Raw genomic sequence first — 17,387 nt, forward strand, 5'->3', positions numbered from 1 at the left:
TGTGTCTGATCTTTTCTGTTGTTTATATTGAAGTACATGATATGTAATATCTTGTCTTGTGTCCAATTAGAAGTCAGTAATTAATCTAGCTTTTGTTTATTTCAGCATGATAATTGAGTTCTGATACAGCTTACTGTTAGAACATTTGCCTATCATGTATTTGGTCCTGGCTTCCACCATTATCGCTACAGAAAAGTAACAACTTTCCCTGATTCTTGGCCATTTTTATTATTTTTGTATCATCTCCAATATTCTGAAAAAATTATGATGATATACCTCTGTCCATGTGTAGTTCCTAGGGGACTGACCTCTTTCTATATGTCTGAGAACCCTTTTGTGTACAACCACTTTTATGAGTCTCCTGTTTCCTTTTCTCCTGTCACTTGGAGATTAGATTTTAAGGGCTTAATTCTTTTCATTGAAACATCCTTTTCAAACCCCATTTATTTATTTTTGTGTCCACTTTGATCTCTCTGATCATTATTTTAGAATGCTTCTACTAAACCAACTTCTAAACTTTCAGTTCTACCATCTTTTTTATTCTCTTTTATTCCTAAAACTTCATTATATTTAATAATATCCTTACTTATGTTTGTGATCCACAGAAAGAGTGGTATAAGGTGTATGGGAATGGATGTGCCATCATGAAAGGACTTCCATCATAACTATTATGTAGGGTCATGTCAAACTGTTACAAGATTGACTTTTCTGCTCTCTAGCTTATGCCTGGACTCAGTCTACACATGAGCCTGATGCCTTCTACCCCAGCACTGTTGCTAAGGCAAAAGTTTTGTCATCTACTTGTAAGGATGCTGCACTATGCCCTAATGTTACTACTGGGTGGCAAAAGAAGACCCATGTTTAGATTCATATGTAACATGGGTGTAAATGCCATAAGACTAGGGACTCTCTGTCTATTTCTAATACTCTGTTAAGAGACTAGAACTTTGATCCTAGTCACCTTTCCCTGTCATCTGAAACAACTAGGATTGGTGGATTTTCTGAATACTTTAATATAAAAATACCAAACATAGAACCTGATAATCTGCTTCTTTTATTATAACTCAATTGTTCTGATATAAATAAACTAGTACACCCATTTATAAGTTTTATACGATATGATAAAATACATGACCCAAAGCATCTCAGTGAGAAAAAGAATCTAGCTCTGTCCATCATTACATGTTGAGCAGGGTGTAACAGACACTTATCCTGGCGGACTTTGTCATGTTTCATATTTCACCGCTCATAGTGGGTATTATCGTAAACGAGACTGAGGAATCAGTGTCTGAAAATCAGCAAGCAAAACATAAAACATGTGACATAAGTGTCTGCATATGGAATAAATAAAATGTGAATCATAATTCAAAACTAATATTTAACACAATTTGTATGTTTGAGTTCATAGCAATTAAATGGTGGAGCATGGGAAACACTGTATAGCACATGACCTTCCCTTAGAAATTGATCTTTTATGGTAAACAAGACCCCAAGTGGTTATCAGTCATTGCAATTTGATGTGTAAAATAGGAGTCTCAATTTTTTTTAATTTAAAATGTAGCATATCCTTTACCACTTGAGGTCAGTGTTCATAATGAAGACCTTCACCACCTCATCTTGTGACATTCAGAGGATGAGGGTCTTCATTCTAGTGGATAGGCTAGCAAGAAAAGGCTTTCATAGATCACTTGAATGTTTTGTATATTGAGACATTCAGGAATAATAAATATAACTAATTGGGAAAAGAAGAGGTGAGTTAATAGTTAATAGTCTGTTATAAATAAATATGTTTAAGAGCAGAAAGAGAGAAAGGGAGAGAGGGAGAAAGTAACTCACATCTACTAGAATAAGGCAACACTTGAAAACTTTGTATAAATAATTCCCTCTCAGTAGTTCATAGCCACTAGTGATGGGAAGGCTGGTTTAGTGGATTTTGGCATAGACCGATTAGGTAATCTTACATGAAATTATATCAGTATAAGACACAAAAAGAGACTATAGTATGTAAAGTGTAGTTTGGCAGTTAATAGCACTTCCTTTCCTTACAGATAGTCTACATGGGCTGGTGTGAAGCGCGGGAGCAGGAATCCCTCCAGGACAGAGTGTACACACCGGTGTTTCTTGCTCTGAGGGGTTCTTGTCTTTACAGGTTCCTGTCACCTCCAGTAAGTGTTTGTGTCCAATGTTTGAGTTCTCAGATCTGTTGGTAGCCGAGTGACATCCCCTGAGGAACACTTAAATGTCAGTGCATCCTGAGAAAGACACAGGACATTTAGGAAATTGTTAGACTGATTAAAATATTTTGTAAAAGGTGAAGCTTTGAAAAAAGTAGATGCCATTTTTGCCTAAGAACCTGATGAAGGGAGCAAATCTTAATATTGTTAAAAATTTCATGAAGACGTGGGAAAGGGTTTAAGATATGTCCCCAGATATATATCAAGGTATTTAATAAATTGGATGTAAAGATAGAGTAAGATGTTTAAATTTTTATTCTGTATTTTGAGTATTGTAATCATTTTGTATTTGTGGACACTTTGAGAGTTCTTAGTCTTTATTTGAGTGACTCATTATCATCATTAAGTTTTTCACTTGTTTTTAATTTACACTGACACATAAGAAGTAAAAATCTCAAAAATTAAGTAGGCATATTAAATCCAATTCTATGATGTTAAAACTTTACAGTGAAAGGCAGGTATGATGGGCCATGCTTGCAATCCCTGTGTTTGAGAGACTGAGGCAAGAAAACCAGGTGGTAGAGGCTGGTCAGATGTAAAAAGTGAGACTGCACCTCAAAACAAGCTACTATAGCACAGCAAAATAATGGAAAATATAAAAATCCCCCCAAAAAAGTTTAAATGAAATTATATCACTCTTGGAGGAAAGAGAAATATATTCTGGGGAAATACATTAGGTTTTTCCCTGATGTAAAAATCACGTAACTAGATAAGTCACTAAGGAAAAAAAAGTGTTTGTCTAGTCTCACAGTGAAGACTTAGTCTATGACCATGTGGCCCAGGCTATTTTCCAGGCTAGAGCAGCACAGTGCAGCATGGCTGTAGCATATGCCAGAGGAGGAAGCTTACATCATGGCAATCAGGAAATAGAGAAATAGATGAAATTAGGATATTAATACTCCGTGGAAGTTCATGTCCCTTTATGACTTAACTTCCTTGCATCATAACCCACCTTTTAAATGTTCTGCCAGATCAAAAATATAACACATCAGGGGAAAATCATTCAATACATAGGTCTTTGGGGTTATTCAAGCTCAGCTACAGCGGTAAGCTATCACAGTTCAATATATAACGTTCCATACTGTCCACCTCTTCTGGAACCTAATCAGTTTGCAATATATTCTGATTTATATTCTATGTGCATTAAATATGTCTGCACAGCTATTCTCTTGAAAGCCTTAAATTGGAAACATGTGCTTTATGGAAAAGTAACACCCAATACATATTTATTGACTGTGGTAGAGAAATTTTAATTCAGAACATGGCCGCTCTGACAAGAAATCATATCCAACGAAATCTAGGTCTGTGTGATACAGCTGGAATATAGACATGTGTTTAATCCCAGGAGACAGAGGCAAGCAGATCTCTGAGTTCAAGGCCAGCCATTTCACTGTCAGGTTTAATAATATAAATGAACTTGGAGTTCTCAAGACTTGATCATTAATATTTTTAATGTCAATGCCTAAACAAAACTCATAATACCAAAAATGAAAAAAAAATTATGTTTATATTTCTTGGTGTATTACTACCCTGAACAATGAATGTCCTGTGATTGTAGAGATAAAATATTTCAAAATAAGTAAAGGAATTAACTTCACAGTGGAGATTACATCTTTATAATATCTTAATAATCTTGGAATGACCTTTAAATATCAATAATTTATTTTTAAGTAATTGAAATCAATGTTGATATATTATGTTCTTTTCTGCATCTTACTAAGAAGAAATACATATTTAGTAATTGAAAACTTAATATTTGTGTTTAGAGAACACACAAATCATTTTAAACAAATAAGGAATTTTTTGCCAAATAGAAATTGTTACAGACAACATGAAATGTTTCCTGAGAAAAGGGTAGGCAAATGCTGACAACTTTTGAATAAACCCAAATGATATGAAAGGAACTTTACATGAACTACTACACAGATTGGGAGACTAAAGAAAGACTTTTGTGATATTGTCATTATCCATAAGAAGCAGAAGGAAACTGAAATTCCCTAATAGCACAAATGTTATTTCTTATCTCTTAAAGGTGACCACGTGGGACTGGACGAGAGCAGAGAAAACCTTCTCTGTGTGTGAGATCATGTGCAAGGTTCTCAAGGTATGTGCAGTGAGGACAAACATTTCAATGGAATGTCTTCCAAAGGGTGGAAATGTGAACACTTGAACAATTCCTGAAAACAAATAACCCATGAACAGAAGACAATGTGGAAAGAGATAGTAAAATGAGAAGTAAAGGAGGGAAACTGGGATGCACAAGAAATGCACAGATACATGGAGAGTGAGTCTTTGAAATCAGAAAACATGACAAATGTAGAAATGACTTATTTTGCTTTGCCTTGGGAGTTGACAGTCACTGTGTATCACAGTCAACAGAAATCTCACAGCATCAAGTCATCAGGAATTCTGAAAAATTGAGATGACTTATACATTCCATAGTAAGAATTAAAGGGTCATTTGAAAGAACCATCAATGCAAATTTTCTTAGAAACGTTTTATTGTACAGATTTAATGCCTACATCATGATGCTGTGGGGAATTATATTAATACATTAGACAATATGAAATAATACTAACATGAAGTAAACCTGCATAGTCTTTATTTCACAAGTTAATTGTTTTTCTTTCTGAATCTAGAACAGGTGAAATCTCACATTGCTCTTCAAAATCTAGATTCCCTCCTCCTGTGTATCTGCCACTTTGTTGGCCACTGACCTATGTCTGCCTGGTTCTCCCGTTGCCAACCTGTTCCTCGAGTCTCCATGTCTATGTATTTACATTGCACACTTTAATTTTTTCTAGATTCCATAATCAAAGAAGTTCATATATTCTTATATCTGACTCATTTCATTCAGGTCATCTCACCACTTGCCTGTGTTATGATAGATGGCAGGATTTAAGTCATTGTTAGGGCTGAAAATATTACATTGTGTTTACTATGTGCTGCGGTTTCTTGATCACTCCGTCTTTTGACAGTCTTCTCAATATCTTCCATATTCTGGCTACTCTGAATAATGATGCAGAAGACACAAGAGTACCCATGCCTTCATCGAGTAATGATTAGATTTCCTATGGTATATGCCCAGAGCAGAATTGCTGGCTGAGTTATATTTCAGTTTCATTTCTAAATCCTATAGCAATACGTGCTGCTGCATGTGATGAGTGAGTATTCTCACTTAACTCTCCACACAGCTGTATGAAGCATTTGTTTTCCTCAAACCTGTGTAACAGCTGTAGTCGTTTTCCTTTTTGAAAATAGCCATGCTATGTGATAGGAGGTAATATTTCCAAGTGATGTAGGTATGAACTTCTCTGACTAGTGATGTTTGTCATTACTGCATGTGCATTTTGGCCAGGTTTTTTTTTTTTTTTTTTTTTTTTTTTTTTTTTTTGATTTTTTGAGACAGGGTTTCTCTGTGTAGCCTTGGCTGTCCTGGACTCACTTTGTAGATGAGACTGTTGGCCAGGTTTTTATCCTCTTTAGAGAAATGATTGTTGAAGCCTTTAGTTCTGTATTTTAAATTTCATTGAGAGTTTTGTATTTTTAACTGTGGCTTTTAGAAACGTTTTCTTGGTGTACACTGTGATGATGCATGTGAAATATATGTAGTTAGCAAATAAAATCAAGTATTTCCAATAGTAATGTATTAGTAAAAGCGTTTGCATCCTTTTCCGCTAACTATATCAGATATGGAAATGCACACCTCTATTCCCGGCAGACAGGAGACAAGGGCAAATGAATCTTTGTGACTATGAAGCCAGATTCTACATAGCAAGTTCTAGATTAGTGAGAGTTTGTTTTAAAAACAGGATTCTTGAAATACTGCTGTATAGACACTTTCAAGCAGTGGTGACCTTGCTGTGCTATAGCAAAGCTTAAAGCAGTTCCCAGTCTCTTATGTGCGCTCTGGGGCTGCCTACATCTTCTCTCCCCTTCCTCCTTGTGCGTCACAGTCTGCAGTGACAGCCACTCATTTGTGTGCTCCCATGAGATCCACACAGGAAAGGGGATGTGCAGCATTTGACTAGTGAGCCTGTCTTATCTCACTTGCTACAGCATTTTCCAGTTTCACTGGTCATTTGCAAAGTTTGATTCAATACTTTCTACAGATTAATAAAATCTCATTATATATGTGCCATCTATTTTTGTTCATTTCTCAACTGGTGGGCATCTAAGCTATTTACATTACCTAGTTATTCTAAATATTTCAGAAATGAACGGGATGTTGAAATGGCTCTGTAGTAGGACATGGTGAGCTCTGTGTGGATGTATTCCAAGAATTGGCAGAGCTAGGCCATAAAGAAATTTTTTTCTAGATTTTGGAGAAACTTGAAGTCAGTTTTGATAGGAGCCATACCAGTTTGCACTCCCATCATTGTGGAATGCAGGTTTTCTTTTTCACATACCCTGCCAACATTTTTTTCTTAAATAATTGACCTCTTATAAATAGCCATCCCAACTGGTGTGAGGTAGAACCTCAAAGTAGTTTATTTGTATATCCCTGGTGGCTAATGATGTTAAACATTTTTTCATTTTTTTAAAGATACACTTATCAGTCATTTGTAGTTCCTTTGAGAACTCTCTGTTCAGTTTCATAGTACCTTTTTGCTTTTAAAATTCCAATTGAGTGATCTGATATAATTCTAGTGGGCCTGTCTTTATGTGACTATGTATTTCCTTCTTGTCATTTTTCAATGTGAGTTTCAATATAATTTCTTTGTCTTGTGTATTTAGTGATTTCTTTCCTGGCTTTATCTGTTCTGTTTCCTAAAGGCCCTTTGTATATGAATTAACATCTCTTTGCCTCAGTCTGGGAATTTTTCTATTAAAATTCTTTTGAAATATTTCCTATGCTTATAACCTGTAGATTTGTTCTTTTCAGCATCTGTAGGATAGAGGTGCTCTCTCTGTCCTGTGTAGCATCAGGTTTCAATGCAACTAGTAACCAGAGCAGAAAAGATAGTCTTTTCCATGAGTGCAAAAGACTGTAGAAGTAGATGATTATTCTGAATGGGTGGGTGGTGATGGAAGCCAAAGAAGATGGTTGTGCTTCAGTTAAGAAGGTGGATATTCTGTTTCAAAGTATATATCTTTTTCCATTATATATTTCTCATCTTTACCTGTATTTCTTTCCATATTTCTATCTCTTCCTCCATAGAGATCTCTGTTTCTGTCTTTATCTCTTTCTCTGTTTATCTCTATCTCACTATCCATGTCTATATATTTCCCTCCTTCCTCTTCTCTCTTTCTTTTTTAAAAATTTTTTATTATTAATTTATTCTTGTTACATCTCAATGGTTATCCCATCCCTTGTGTTGTCCCATTCTTCCTTCCCTCCCCCTTTCCCCTTATTCCCCTCCCCTATGACCGTTCCTGAGGGGGATTACCTCCCCCTGCATATTCTCTTAGGGTATCAAGTCTCTTCTTGGCTACCTGCTGTCCTTCCTCTGAGTGCCACCAGGTCTCCCCCTCCAGGGGACATGGTCAAATGTGAGGCACCAGAGTACCTGAGAAAGTCATATCCCACTCTCCACTCAAGTATGGAGATTGTTCTGACCATTGGCTAGATCTGGGAAGGGGTTTAACGTTTACCGCCTGTATTGTCCTTGGCTGGTGCCTTAGTTTGAGCGGGGCCCCTGGGCCCAAATCTGCCTATCATAATGTTCTACTTGTAGGTTTCTAGGACCCTCTGGATCCTTCTACTTTGCCATTCTCCCATGCTTCTCTCATCTAGAGTCCCAATAGGAAGTCCTCCCCTCTGTCCCAGTTTCCTGGTAAGTGAAGGCTTTCGTAGGACATGCCCCTTGGGCTAGTATGCAGATAGAAGTGAGTATATACCATTTGATTCTTTCTGCTTCTGGGTTAACTCACTCATTATGATCATTTCTAGCTCAATCCATTTGTCCACAAATTTTGGGAATTCCTTGTTTTTAATAGCTGAGTAGTATTCCATAGTGTATATGTACCACAGTTTCTTTATCCATTCTTCTAATGAGGGACACTTAGGCTGTTTCCATGATCTGGCTATTATGAATAAGGCTGCTATGAACATGGTTGAGCAAATTTTCTTGTTGTCTGCTGGAGCATCTTCTGGGTATATTCCAAGGAGTGGGATAGCTGGGTCTTGAGGAAGCCCTATTCCCATTTTTCTGAGATAGCACCAGAGAGATTTCCAAAGTGACTGTACTAGTTTGCATTCCCACCAGCAATGAAGGAGTGTTCCTCTCTCCCCACATCCTTGCCAGCATGTGGTGTTGCTTGAGTTTTTGATCTTAGCCATTCTGATGGGTGTAAGATGGAATCTCAGAGTTGTTTTGATTTGCATTTCCCTGATGACTAAGGAGGTTGAGCATTTCTTTAAGTGTTTCTCAGCCATTTGATATTCTTCTGTTGAGAATTCTCTGTTTAGTTCCAAGCCCGATTTCTCAATTGGGTTATTTGGTTTGGTGGTGTTTAATTTCTTGAGTTCTTTATATATTTTGGATATTAGACGTTTGTCAGATGTAGGGTTGGTGAAGATCTTTTCCCAGTCTGTAGGCTGTCGCTTTGTTCTCTTGACAGTGTCTCCAGCCTTACAGAAGCTTCTCAGCCTCATGAGGTCCCATTTATTAATTGTTGACATTAAGGCCTGGGCTGTAGGTGTTCTGTTCAGAAAGTTGTCTCCTGTGCCAATATGTTCCAGGCTCTTCCCCACTTTTTCTTCTAAGTGGCTTAGTGTCTCTGGTTTTATGTTGAGGTCTTTAATCCACTTGGATTTGAGTTTTGTGCAGGTGACAAATATGGGTCCAGTTGCATTTTTTTACACATAGACCTCCAGTTAAACTAGCACCATTTGTTGAAGATGCTATCCTTTTTCCATTGTGTGTGGATTCATATCTGGGTCTTCGATTCGATTCCACTGATCAACCAGCCTGTTGCTGTGCCAGTACCAAGCTGTTTTAATTACTATTGCTTTATAGTACAGTTTGAGATCAGGTATGAAGATTCCTCCAGAGCACCTTTTATTGTACAAGATTGTTTTAACTATTCTGGGTTTTTGTTTTTCCCTATGAAGTTCAGAATTGAACTTTCAATGTCTTTAAAAAATTGTGTAGGTATTTTGAAAGGGATTGCATTGAATCTGTAGATTGCTTTTGGTAGGAGGACATTTTTACCATGTCGATTCTCCTGATCCATGAGCAAGGAAGATCATTCCATCTTCTCAGGTCATCTTCAATCTCTTTCTTCAGAGTTTTGGAATTTTTTTCAAACATGTCCTTCACTTGTTTAGTTAGAGTGACTCCTAGATATTTTATATTGCTTGTGGCTAATGTGAAGGGTGTGGTTTTCCTAATTTCTTCCTCTGCAAGCTTGTCATTTCTGTATAGGAAGGCTACAGACCTTTTTGAGTTAATTTTGTACCCAGCTAATTTGCTGAAGGTGTTTATCAGCTGTAGGAGTTCTCTGGTGGAATTTTGAGGGTCACTTATGTACACTATCATATCATCTGCAAATAGGGATAATTTGACTTCCTCCTTTCCCATTTGGATAACCTTGATCTCCTTTTGTTGTCTTATTGCTCTGGCTAGAACTTCGAGTACTATATTGAAGAGATATGGAGAGAGTGGGCAGCCTTGCCTTGTTCCCGATTTTAGAGGAATTTCCTTGAGTAACTCACCATTTACTTTGATTTTGGCTATTGGCTTGCTGTATTATGTTGAGGAAAATGCCTTGTATCCCTGATCTCTCTAAAACTTTAAACATGAATGGGTGTTGGATTTTATTAAATGCTTTCTCTGCGTCCAAAGAGATGATCATGTGGTTTTTTTATTTTCAGTTTGTTTATAGGGTGGGTTACATTGATGGATTTCCGTATATTAAACCATCCCTGCATGCCTGTAATGAAGCCTACTTGGTCATGATGAATGATATCTTTGATGTGTTCTTCTATTCATTTTGCAAGTATTTTATTTAGTATTTCTGCATCAATGTTCATAAGAGAAATTGGTCTGAAATTCTCTTTCTTTGTTGAGTCTTTGTGAGGTTTAGGTATCAATGTGACTATGGCCTCATAGAATGAATTTGGTAATATTCCATCCATTTCCATCTTTTGAAGTAGCTTGAAGAGTATCAGTATTAGCTCACCCTTGAAGGTCTGGTAGAATTCTGCACTGAAACCATCTGGCCCTGGGCTTTTTTTGGTTGGGAGACTATCATTGATTGCTTCTATTTCTGTAGGGGAAATGGGACAATTTAGCTTGTTTATCTGTTCTTTACTCAACTTTGGCAAGTGAAATTGATCAAGAAAATTGTTCATTTCCCTTAGATTTTCAAATTTTGTGGCATATATACCTTCAAAGTAGGATCTTATGATTCTTTGTATTTCTTCAGTGTCTGTTGTCATGTCTCCCTTTTCGTTTCTGATTTTGTTGATTTCAATACTGTCTCACTCCTTTTAGTTAGTTTCGGTAATGGTCTGTCTATCTTGTTGATTTTCTCAAAGAACCAGCTCTTGGTTTTGTTGATTCTTTGGACTGTTTTCTTAGTTTCTAATTTGTTAATTTCACCCCTGAGTTTGATTTTTTCCAGACGTCTACTCCTTTTGGGTGTTTCTGCTTTTTTTTTTCTAGGGTTTCCAGTTGTGTCGTTAAAATGCTTATGTGCAATGTTTCCAATTTCTTTTTAAAGGCACTTAGTGCTATGAATTTTCCTCTTAGCACTGCTTTCAATGTATCCCACAAATGTGGGTATGTTGTTCCTTCATTTTCATTGAATTTCAGAAACTCCTTGATTTCTTTCTTTATTTCTTCCCTGACCCAGGTGTCATTTAGCAGAGAGTTGTTTAATTTCCACGTACGTGTAGGCTTTTTGTTATTTCTGTTGTTGTTGAATTGCAGCCTAAGAGCATGGTGATCTGATAGGATACAAGGTATTATTTCAATCCTCTTGTATCTATTGAGGCTTGCTTTGTGACCTACGATGTGATCAATTTTGGAGAAGGTTCCATGGGGTGCAGAGAAGAAGGTGTATTCTTTCTTGTTTGGGTGAAAGGTTCTATAGATATCTGTTAGATCCATTTGACCCATGGCATTGGTTAATGATGTTATTTCTCAGCTTAGTTTCTGTTTCAATGACTTATCCTTCAGTGAGAGTGGGGTGTTGAAGTCTCCCACTATTATTGTGTGGGGATCGATGTGTGGTTTAAGCTTTTTTAGGAGATCTTTTACAAATGTGGGTGCCCTTGTATTGGGAGCATAGATGTTCAGAATTGTGATGTCATCTTGGTTGACTTTACCTTTGATGAGTATGAAGTATCCTTCCTCATCCCTTTTGATTAATTTTGGTTGAAAGTCTATTTTGTTCGATACTAAAATGGCTACGCCTGCTTGCTTCTTGTGACCATTTGCTTGGAAAATATTTTTCCAACCTTTCACCCTGAGGTAATGCTTATCATTATGGGTGAGATGTGTTTCTTGAATGCAGAAGAATGTTGGATCTTGTTTATGCACCCATTCAGTTAGTCTGTGTCTTTTTATTGGAGAATTGAGACCATTGATGTTGATAGATATTAATGAGCAGTGACTGTTAAAAGTCTTAATTTTGATGTTTTTTCCAGTCGAGCGTTTGTGTTGTTGTCTTTTTGCCATGGGATAGTTATCTGTTTCCTGAGTAGTTTTGGTTGTAGCTTGACTCTTTGGGATGGAGTTTTCCTTCTAGTACCTTCTGTAAAGCTCGATTTGTGGATAGGTACTGTTTGAATTTGTTTTTGTCATGGAATATTTTGTTTTCTCCATCAATGGTTATTGATAGTTTTGCTGGGTAAAGTAGTCTGGCCTGGCATCTGTTGTCTCTTAGGGTTTGCAGGGTCTCTGTCCAGGCCCTTCTGGCTTTCATGGTCTCTGCTGAGAAGCTGGGTGTAATTCTGATAGGTTTGCCATTAAATGTTATTTGTCCCTTTTCCTTTGCAGCTTTTAATATTTTTCCTTTGTTCCTCATGTTTTCTGTTTTGATTATTATGTGACGGGCAGTTTTTCTTTTCTGGTCAATTCTATTTGGTGTTCTGTAGGCCTCTTGTATGTTTATAGGCATCTCTTTCTTTATATTGGGGAAATTTTCTTCTATGATTTTTATTGAGAATAGTTTCTGGGCCTTGGAGACTGGTATCTTCTCTTTCTTCAATGCCTATTATCCTCAGATTTCTTCTTTTCATGGTGTCCTTAATTTCTTGGATGTTTTGTGTCAGGAGTTTTACAGATTTCTCATTTTCCTTAATGGCTGCTTCAAGATCTGTGATTGTATCTTCTAGACCTGAGATTCATTCTTCCATCTCTTGGATTCTGTTCGAAAAGCTCACCTCTGTGTTGCTCGCCTTCTTCTCTGAAGTCTCACGTTTTCGTTTTTCTTCTGTCTGTGTGTTTATCATTGAATCCATTTTCGTCTTCAGATCTTGAACTGATTTTTTTATTTCTTTCAACTGGTTGTTTGCATTTTCCTGGAATTTTTCCAGTTCCACTCTATGTGCCTCTTTTATGTCTCTCACCTGTTTGGCTGCATCCTCCTGCATTTGATTACGAATTTTATTTGTTTCCTCCATTAATATCCTCATTACTAAGGATTTGAGGTCATTTTCTTGTATTTCCATTGTATTAGAGTTCTCTGGGTTGTTTTCTTTGGGATAGCTGGAAACTGGAGACGCCATGTTGTTTTGGGGGTTTTTTGCGTATGCTTTTACGCTGTCCTTTAGACATCTTGGTGTCTTTGTTTTTGTTGGGTAGCTTCCAGAGTTGGATGGAGGGAGTCTGATGATAGATTCACTTGTTTTCTCATGATTTCCATAGGCTGGAAGCTCTGATACTTTACTGGTGTGGATGGCAGGAAGTTAGCCCTGTCGTTTTGTTCTCTCACAGCCAGTGATCCTCAGCTCCCCTGCGCTGTGGGTCCTGCAGTCGTTCTGGGTCTCTGAATGAGTGCTGGGTCAGGCCAAGTATCCACAGCCTTCTGGGCTCCCTGCCAAGTCCAGCCAGGGACACTGGGCCCGAACCAGGTGCTGAGCTCAGCTAGATTCTCAGGGCCTGAACTGTCTGCCGAGCTCAGCTAGGGATTCTGGGCACAAAATGCACACAGGGTCCAGCCGTAATTTTGGGGGCTAGGACTGCGCACTAAGCTCAGCTAGGGTCTTTTGGCCCAAAGTGTGTGCTGTGGTCAATTATTGACTCACGGCCTAAACTGTCCGCCAAGCTCAGCCAGGAATTCTGTATTCAAACTGCACACTGTGTCCAACCAGAGTCTTAGAGCCGGGACTGTGCCAAAAGCTCCGCTAGAGTCTCTGGGCCTAATCTGTCTGCCAAGCACAGTTAGGGACTCAGGCCCCAAACTGCACGCCGAGATCCACCCGAGTCTCCGGGGTAGAAATTGTGCACCGAGGTCAGCCAGGGACTCTGGACTCACACTGCACGCTGAATTCAGCCCAGGACTCCAAGCCTATACTGCATGGATAGTCCAGCCAGAGTCTTGGAGCCGCCAAGCGTGTGCGCACCGCTCAACTAGAGTCTCTGGGCCCAATCTGTCCGGCAAGTCCAGCTAGGGCCTCTGGGCTGAATCTGCGTGCTGACCACAGCCTATGTTAGTGCCCCAGAACTGCCCACTGAGTTGTGCTAGTGTCTTGGGCAGAACTGCTCATTGATGTGAGCTAGTGCCTCTGGTGGAGCTGAGTGCTCCGCCCAGCCTGCGTCACAGTAGGAGAACTGTGGCTGCACTGAGCTGGTGCCTAGGGTGGAACTGATTGCTCTGCCCAGGCTGTGTCACAGCAGGGGAGCTGTGGCTGAGTTGAGCTAGTGCCTAGGGCACAATTGCTTGCTGTGCTGAGACAGCGTCTCCACGGCACTACGCACTGAGCTGAACCCGGGACTCTGGGGCTGAACTGTGCGCCAAGTCTAGTTTGGGTCACAAGGCACCACGTGACCCAAATCCCGTCCCAAGTCCCCTCTCCCGCAGCAACTCCCACCAGCCACCACACTAATCGCCTCCACCAGAAGGCTCAGAGCTGCAAACCTCAGCCACTGCCACTGCTGCCGCTGGTGCCGCTGGCGCCGCCGCTGTTGCTGCTGCCTCTGCTGCTGTTGCTCCGATCCGAGAAAATCCACGCTCCTCCCGTGTGCAGGGGCAGGCAGGTCCTCCACACCCTGGTCCCTCCGAACCGTGGAGGACTCTCGCTGCCGTGGTGTGGGGACCTTGGTGTTCCTGGCTCAGAAATCTGTGCAATTCCCTGAATTGTTCACTGGAGTTTCCAAACACGGTCCACACTCCTCACCGCCATCTTGGATCCCATCCCTCTTCTCTCTTTCAATGGCAAGTATATGTACGGAGATGTGCACCTGTGTGTTGTGTGTACATGTATGCACATTAAGGTTAGTGGCCCCCAATTCTATTACTAACACTGAGGAGAAGAGACTTGATACCCTATGAGCATATAAAGGAGGAGGAAGTCCCCCTCAGTCACAATCATAGGGGAGGGGAGTAAGGGGAAAATGGGAGGGAGGGAAGAATGGGAGGATACAAGGGATGAGATAACCATTGAGATGTAACAAGAATAAATTAATAAAAAAAAGAAAAGAAATTATAATACTAAAAAAATAAATAAAAATAAAAAAGTTTAAAAAAAGAAAAGAAAAAAAGATGAATAAGAAAAGAGATAAACAGAAAAAAACCACTCTGTATTAAAAAAAAAAAAACAATGAGAGATTTGTGTCTTAAAGACACAGATCAAATATATTCATATACCCTATATTTTAATAATAAGGTCTACTATTCTTTTTACCACTACTACCAGCATTTGGAAGAGGAAGTAGATACTACTAGTTAGAAATATCTCATAATGATGTTCAAATTATTGCTTTGGAGAATTTTTTCTTATTCATATAGTTATCGTTTTGAAAAAATTCTTCTGAGTATTTTAAATCTATATCAGGTGCTATTGTCTTCTATGAAAGGCTTGCTTGGGAATTGTTTCACAGTTTAACTCACTTGAAATACTTAATAACAGCCTTTAGTTATGAATGTAACTTTGTAGTTAAATTGCCACAATATACTTAAGTCTTCCTAAAATCCTCAGCTTGAGAATTGTTTCCTCTGATAATACCCATCTGTTTCTATGGTGATTAGCAAGGGTTTGTTTGGCCACAAAGTAAGTGTCAGCATGGCTGCTCTGTGTGAAAATGGTGCTCATTTACTCTGAGGATTGACAGCAGGAAGGAACTCATCAAGCTGGGATGTGATGTTTGCTTTAGCAATCCCAGAACCCTGAAGCAGGAAGGCCCAGAGTAGAGGACTAGCCTGGGTTTTGCAGGAAGTTCCAGCAGAGACTGAGCTACATAGATAGAGCCTGTCTCAAAATAAGAAAAAAAGAAAGAAAGAAAGAAAAAGAAATTGTAACAGGGAAAGTTATTCCCATGGACAATGCCAAGCAAGGTGACTTCAGATGCAGCCTATTGTCACAATACAACACAGAGACCTAATCATTATTCATAATAGAAACATGAAACAAGATTTTATTTTTATTTGTGTACTTTCTTATATATTTGGATTTTTAAGCATCTTAGCTTGAAGTGTCTTGGGACAGTGAATTTCATACATCTGCCATATGCTATGTGGAACACTTTGCTGTTTTTCCAAGACATCCTTAACACTCCAAGGTCTTAATTAAATTGCATTAAAAACATTTACACAGTGGAATACTACTTAGCTATTTTTAAAAAATCATGAAGTTTGCAAGAAAATTGAAGGAACTAGAAAAGATCATACTGAATGAGGTAACCCAGACCCAGAAAGACACACATGGTATGTCCTAATTTGTAAGTGGATTTTTAGCCGTATAACACAGGATAAACATACTGCACTGTACAGACCCAAAGAAGATAATTAACAAGGAGAATCCGAGGGAGAATGCTTAAATCTTACTCAGAAGGTGTAATAGAATAGTCAGAGGTACTGGTTGAAGAGAGGGTACAAGGTAAGAGAGAAAACACAGAGAGATATGAGGGCAGAGATCAGATCTTGGGAGTGCAGGGGCAGGAAGACAAAAGGCCTTTAGAGAAAAGAGAAAGGGCAACTCTGTGACAAGCTGGAGACCTAAGTCAGGGTAGGTTCCCAGGGCCATATGAGAGGGACTTTAGCAGAGACTCCTAGTAGCAAGAGCCATAGACACTGAAAGGGACACCCTCTAGCTTGACACGCTCCTAGTAGAGGGAGGGGAAAACCAACCTACCCACAAAACCTTTGACTCAAAATTCACCTTGCCAGATGTACATGCGGTGATAAAGATAGAGCAGAGACTGAGAGAATGTCCAACCAGTGCCTTGTCCAACCCAAGACATACCCCATGGGAGAGAACCAACCCAGACACTATTAAGGATACTCGGCTATGCTTGCAGACAGGAGCCTAGCAGAGTTGTTGTCTGAGACGCTCCACCCAGCAGTGCCTCAGAACAGATGCTGAGACTCAAAATCAAACAGTGGGTGAAGCATAGGTAGTCTTAGTGTAAAAATGGGGTGAAGGAAAAAAGAACCTAGAGGTGACAAGAGCTCCACAAGAGGATCAACAGAGCCAACTTAGCCAGGGGTTAGACAGTCCTGCTGAGACTGAGGCACCAACCAAGGATCTTGCATGGTCTCAACCCAGGCAGCCACAGGGATGTGGCCAATGGGTAGCCTGGGCTTCATGTGGGTCGGCTATTCAGGCGACTTGGGGCTCTGTCTGGCATAGGCTCTCTTGCCAGCTTTTCTACTTCTCCCTTGTGGGACTGCCTTGCGAGGCCACATGGAAGGAGGGCGTGTTTGGTCCTCACACAACTTGATGAACTGGGGTGAGGGGGATCTCCTCTTCTGAAAAGCAGGTAAGAAGGTGTGGGAGAGGAGAGGCTAGGGTTGATAGGTGAGGAGGGATGGGCTGCTACATGGATATGAAATGAATTTTTATTTATTTAATTAAAAAATTTTTTATTAATTTATTCTTGTTACATCTCAATGTTTATCCCATCCCTTGTATCCTCCCATTCCTCCCTCCCCCCCCCATTTTCCCATTATTCCCCTCCCCTATGACTGTTCCTGAGGGGGATTACCTCCCCCTGTATATTCTCATAGGGTATCAAGTCTCTTCTTGGCTACATGCTGTCC

General features: G+C 39.4%; 1 protein-coding gene across 3 annotated transcripts in view; it reads left to right on the forward strand.

Annotated features, from left to right (window-relative positions):
• Positions 1-17,387, forward strand: part of Sntg1 (syntrophin gamma 1) — a 731,705-nt gene that overhangs the window by 641,206 nt on the left and 73,112 nt on the right. For all 3 annotated transcript variants that reach the window (XM_051159373.1, XM_051159361.1, XM_051159367.1), the window contains 2 exons: positions 2,049-2,165; positions 4,267-4,338. In XM_051159373.1, the coding sequence (XP_051015330.1) occupies positions 2,049-2,165; positions 4,267-4,338 (189 nt within the window). The remainder of the gene's footprint in view (positions 1-2,048; positions 2,166-4,266; positions 4,339-17,387) is intronic.

The sequence above is a fragment of the Acomys russatus genome, chromosome 2, assembly GCF_903995435.1.
Source record: "Acomys russatus chromosome 2, mAcoRus1.1, whole genome shotgun sequence".
Taxonomy (NCBI): Eukaryota; Metazoa; Chordata; class Mammalia; order Rodentia; family Muridae; genus Acomys; species Acomys russatus.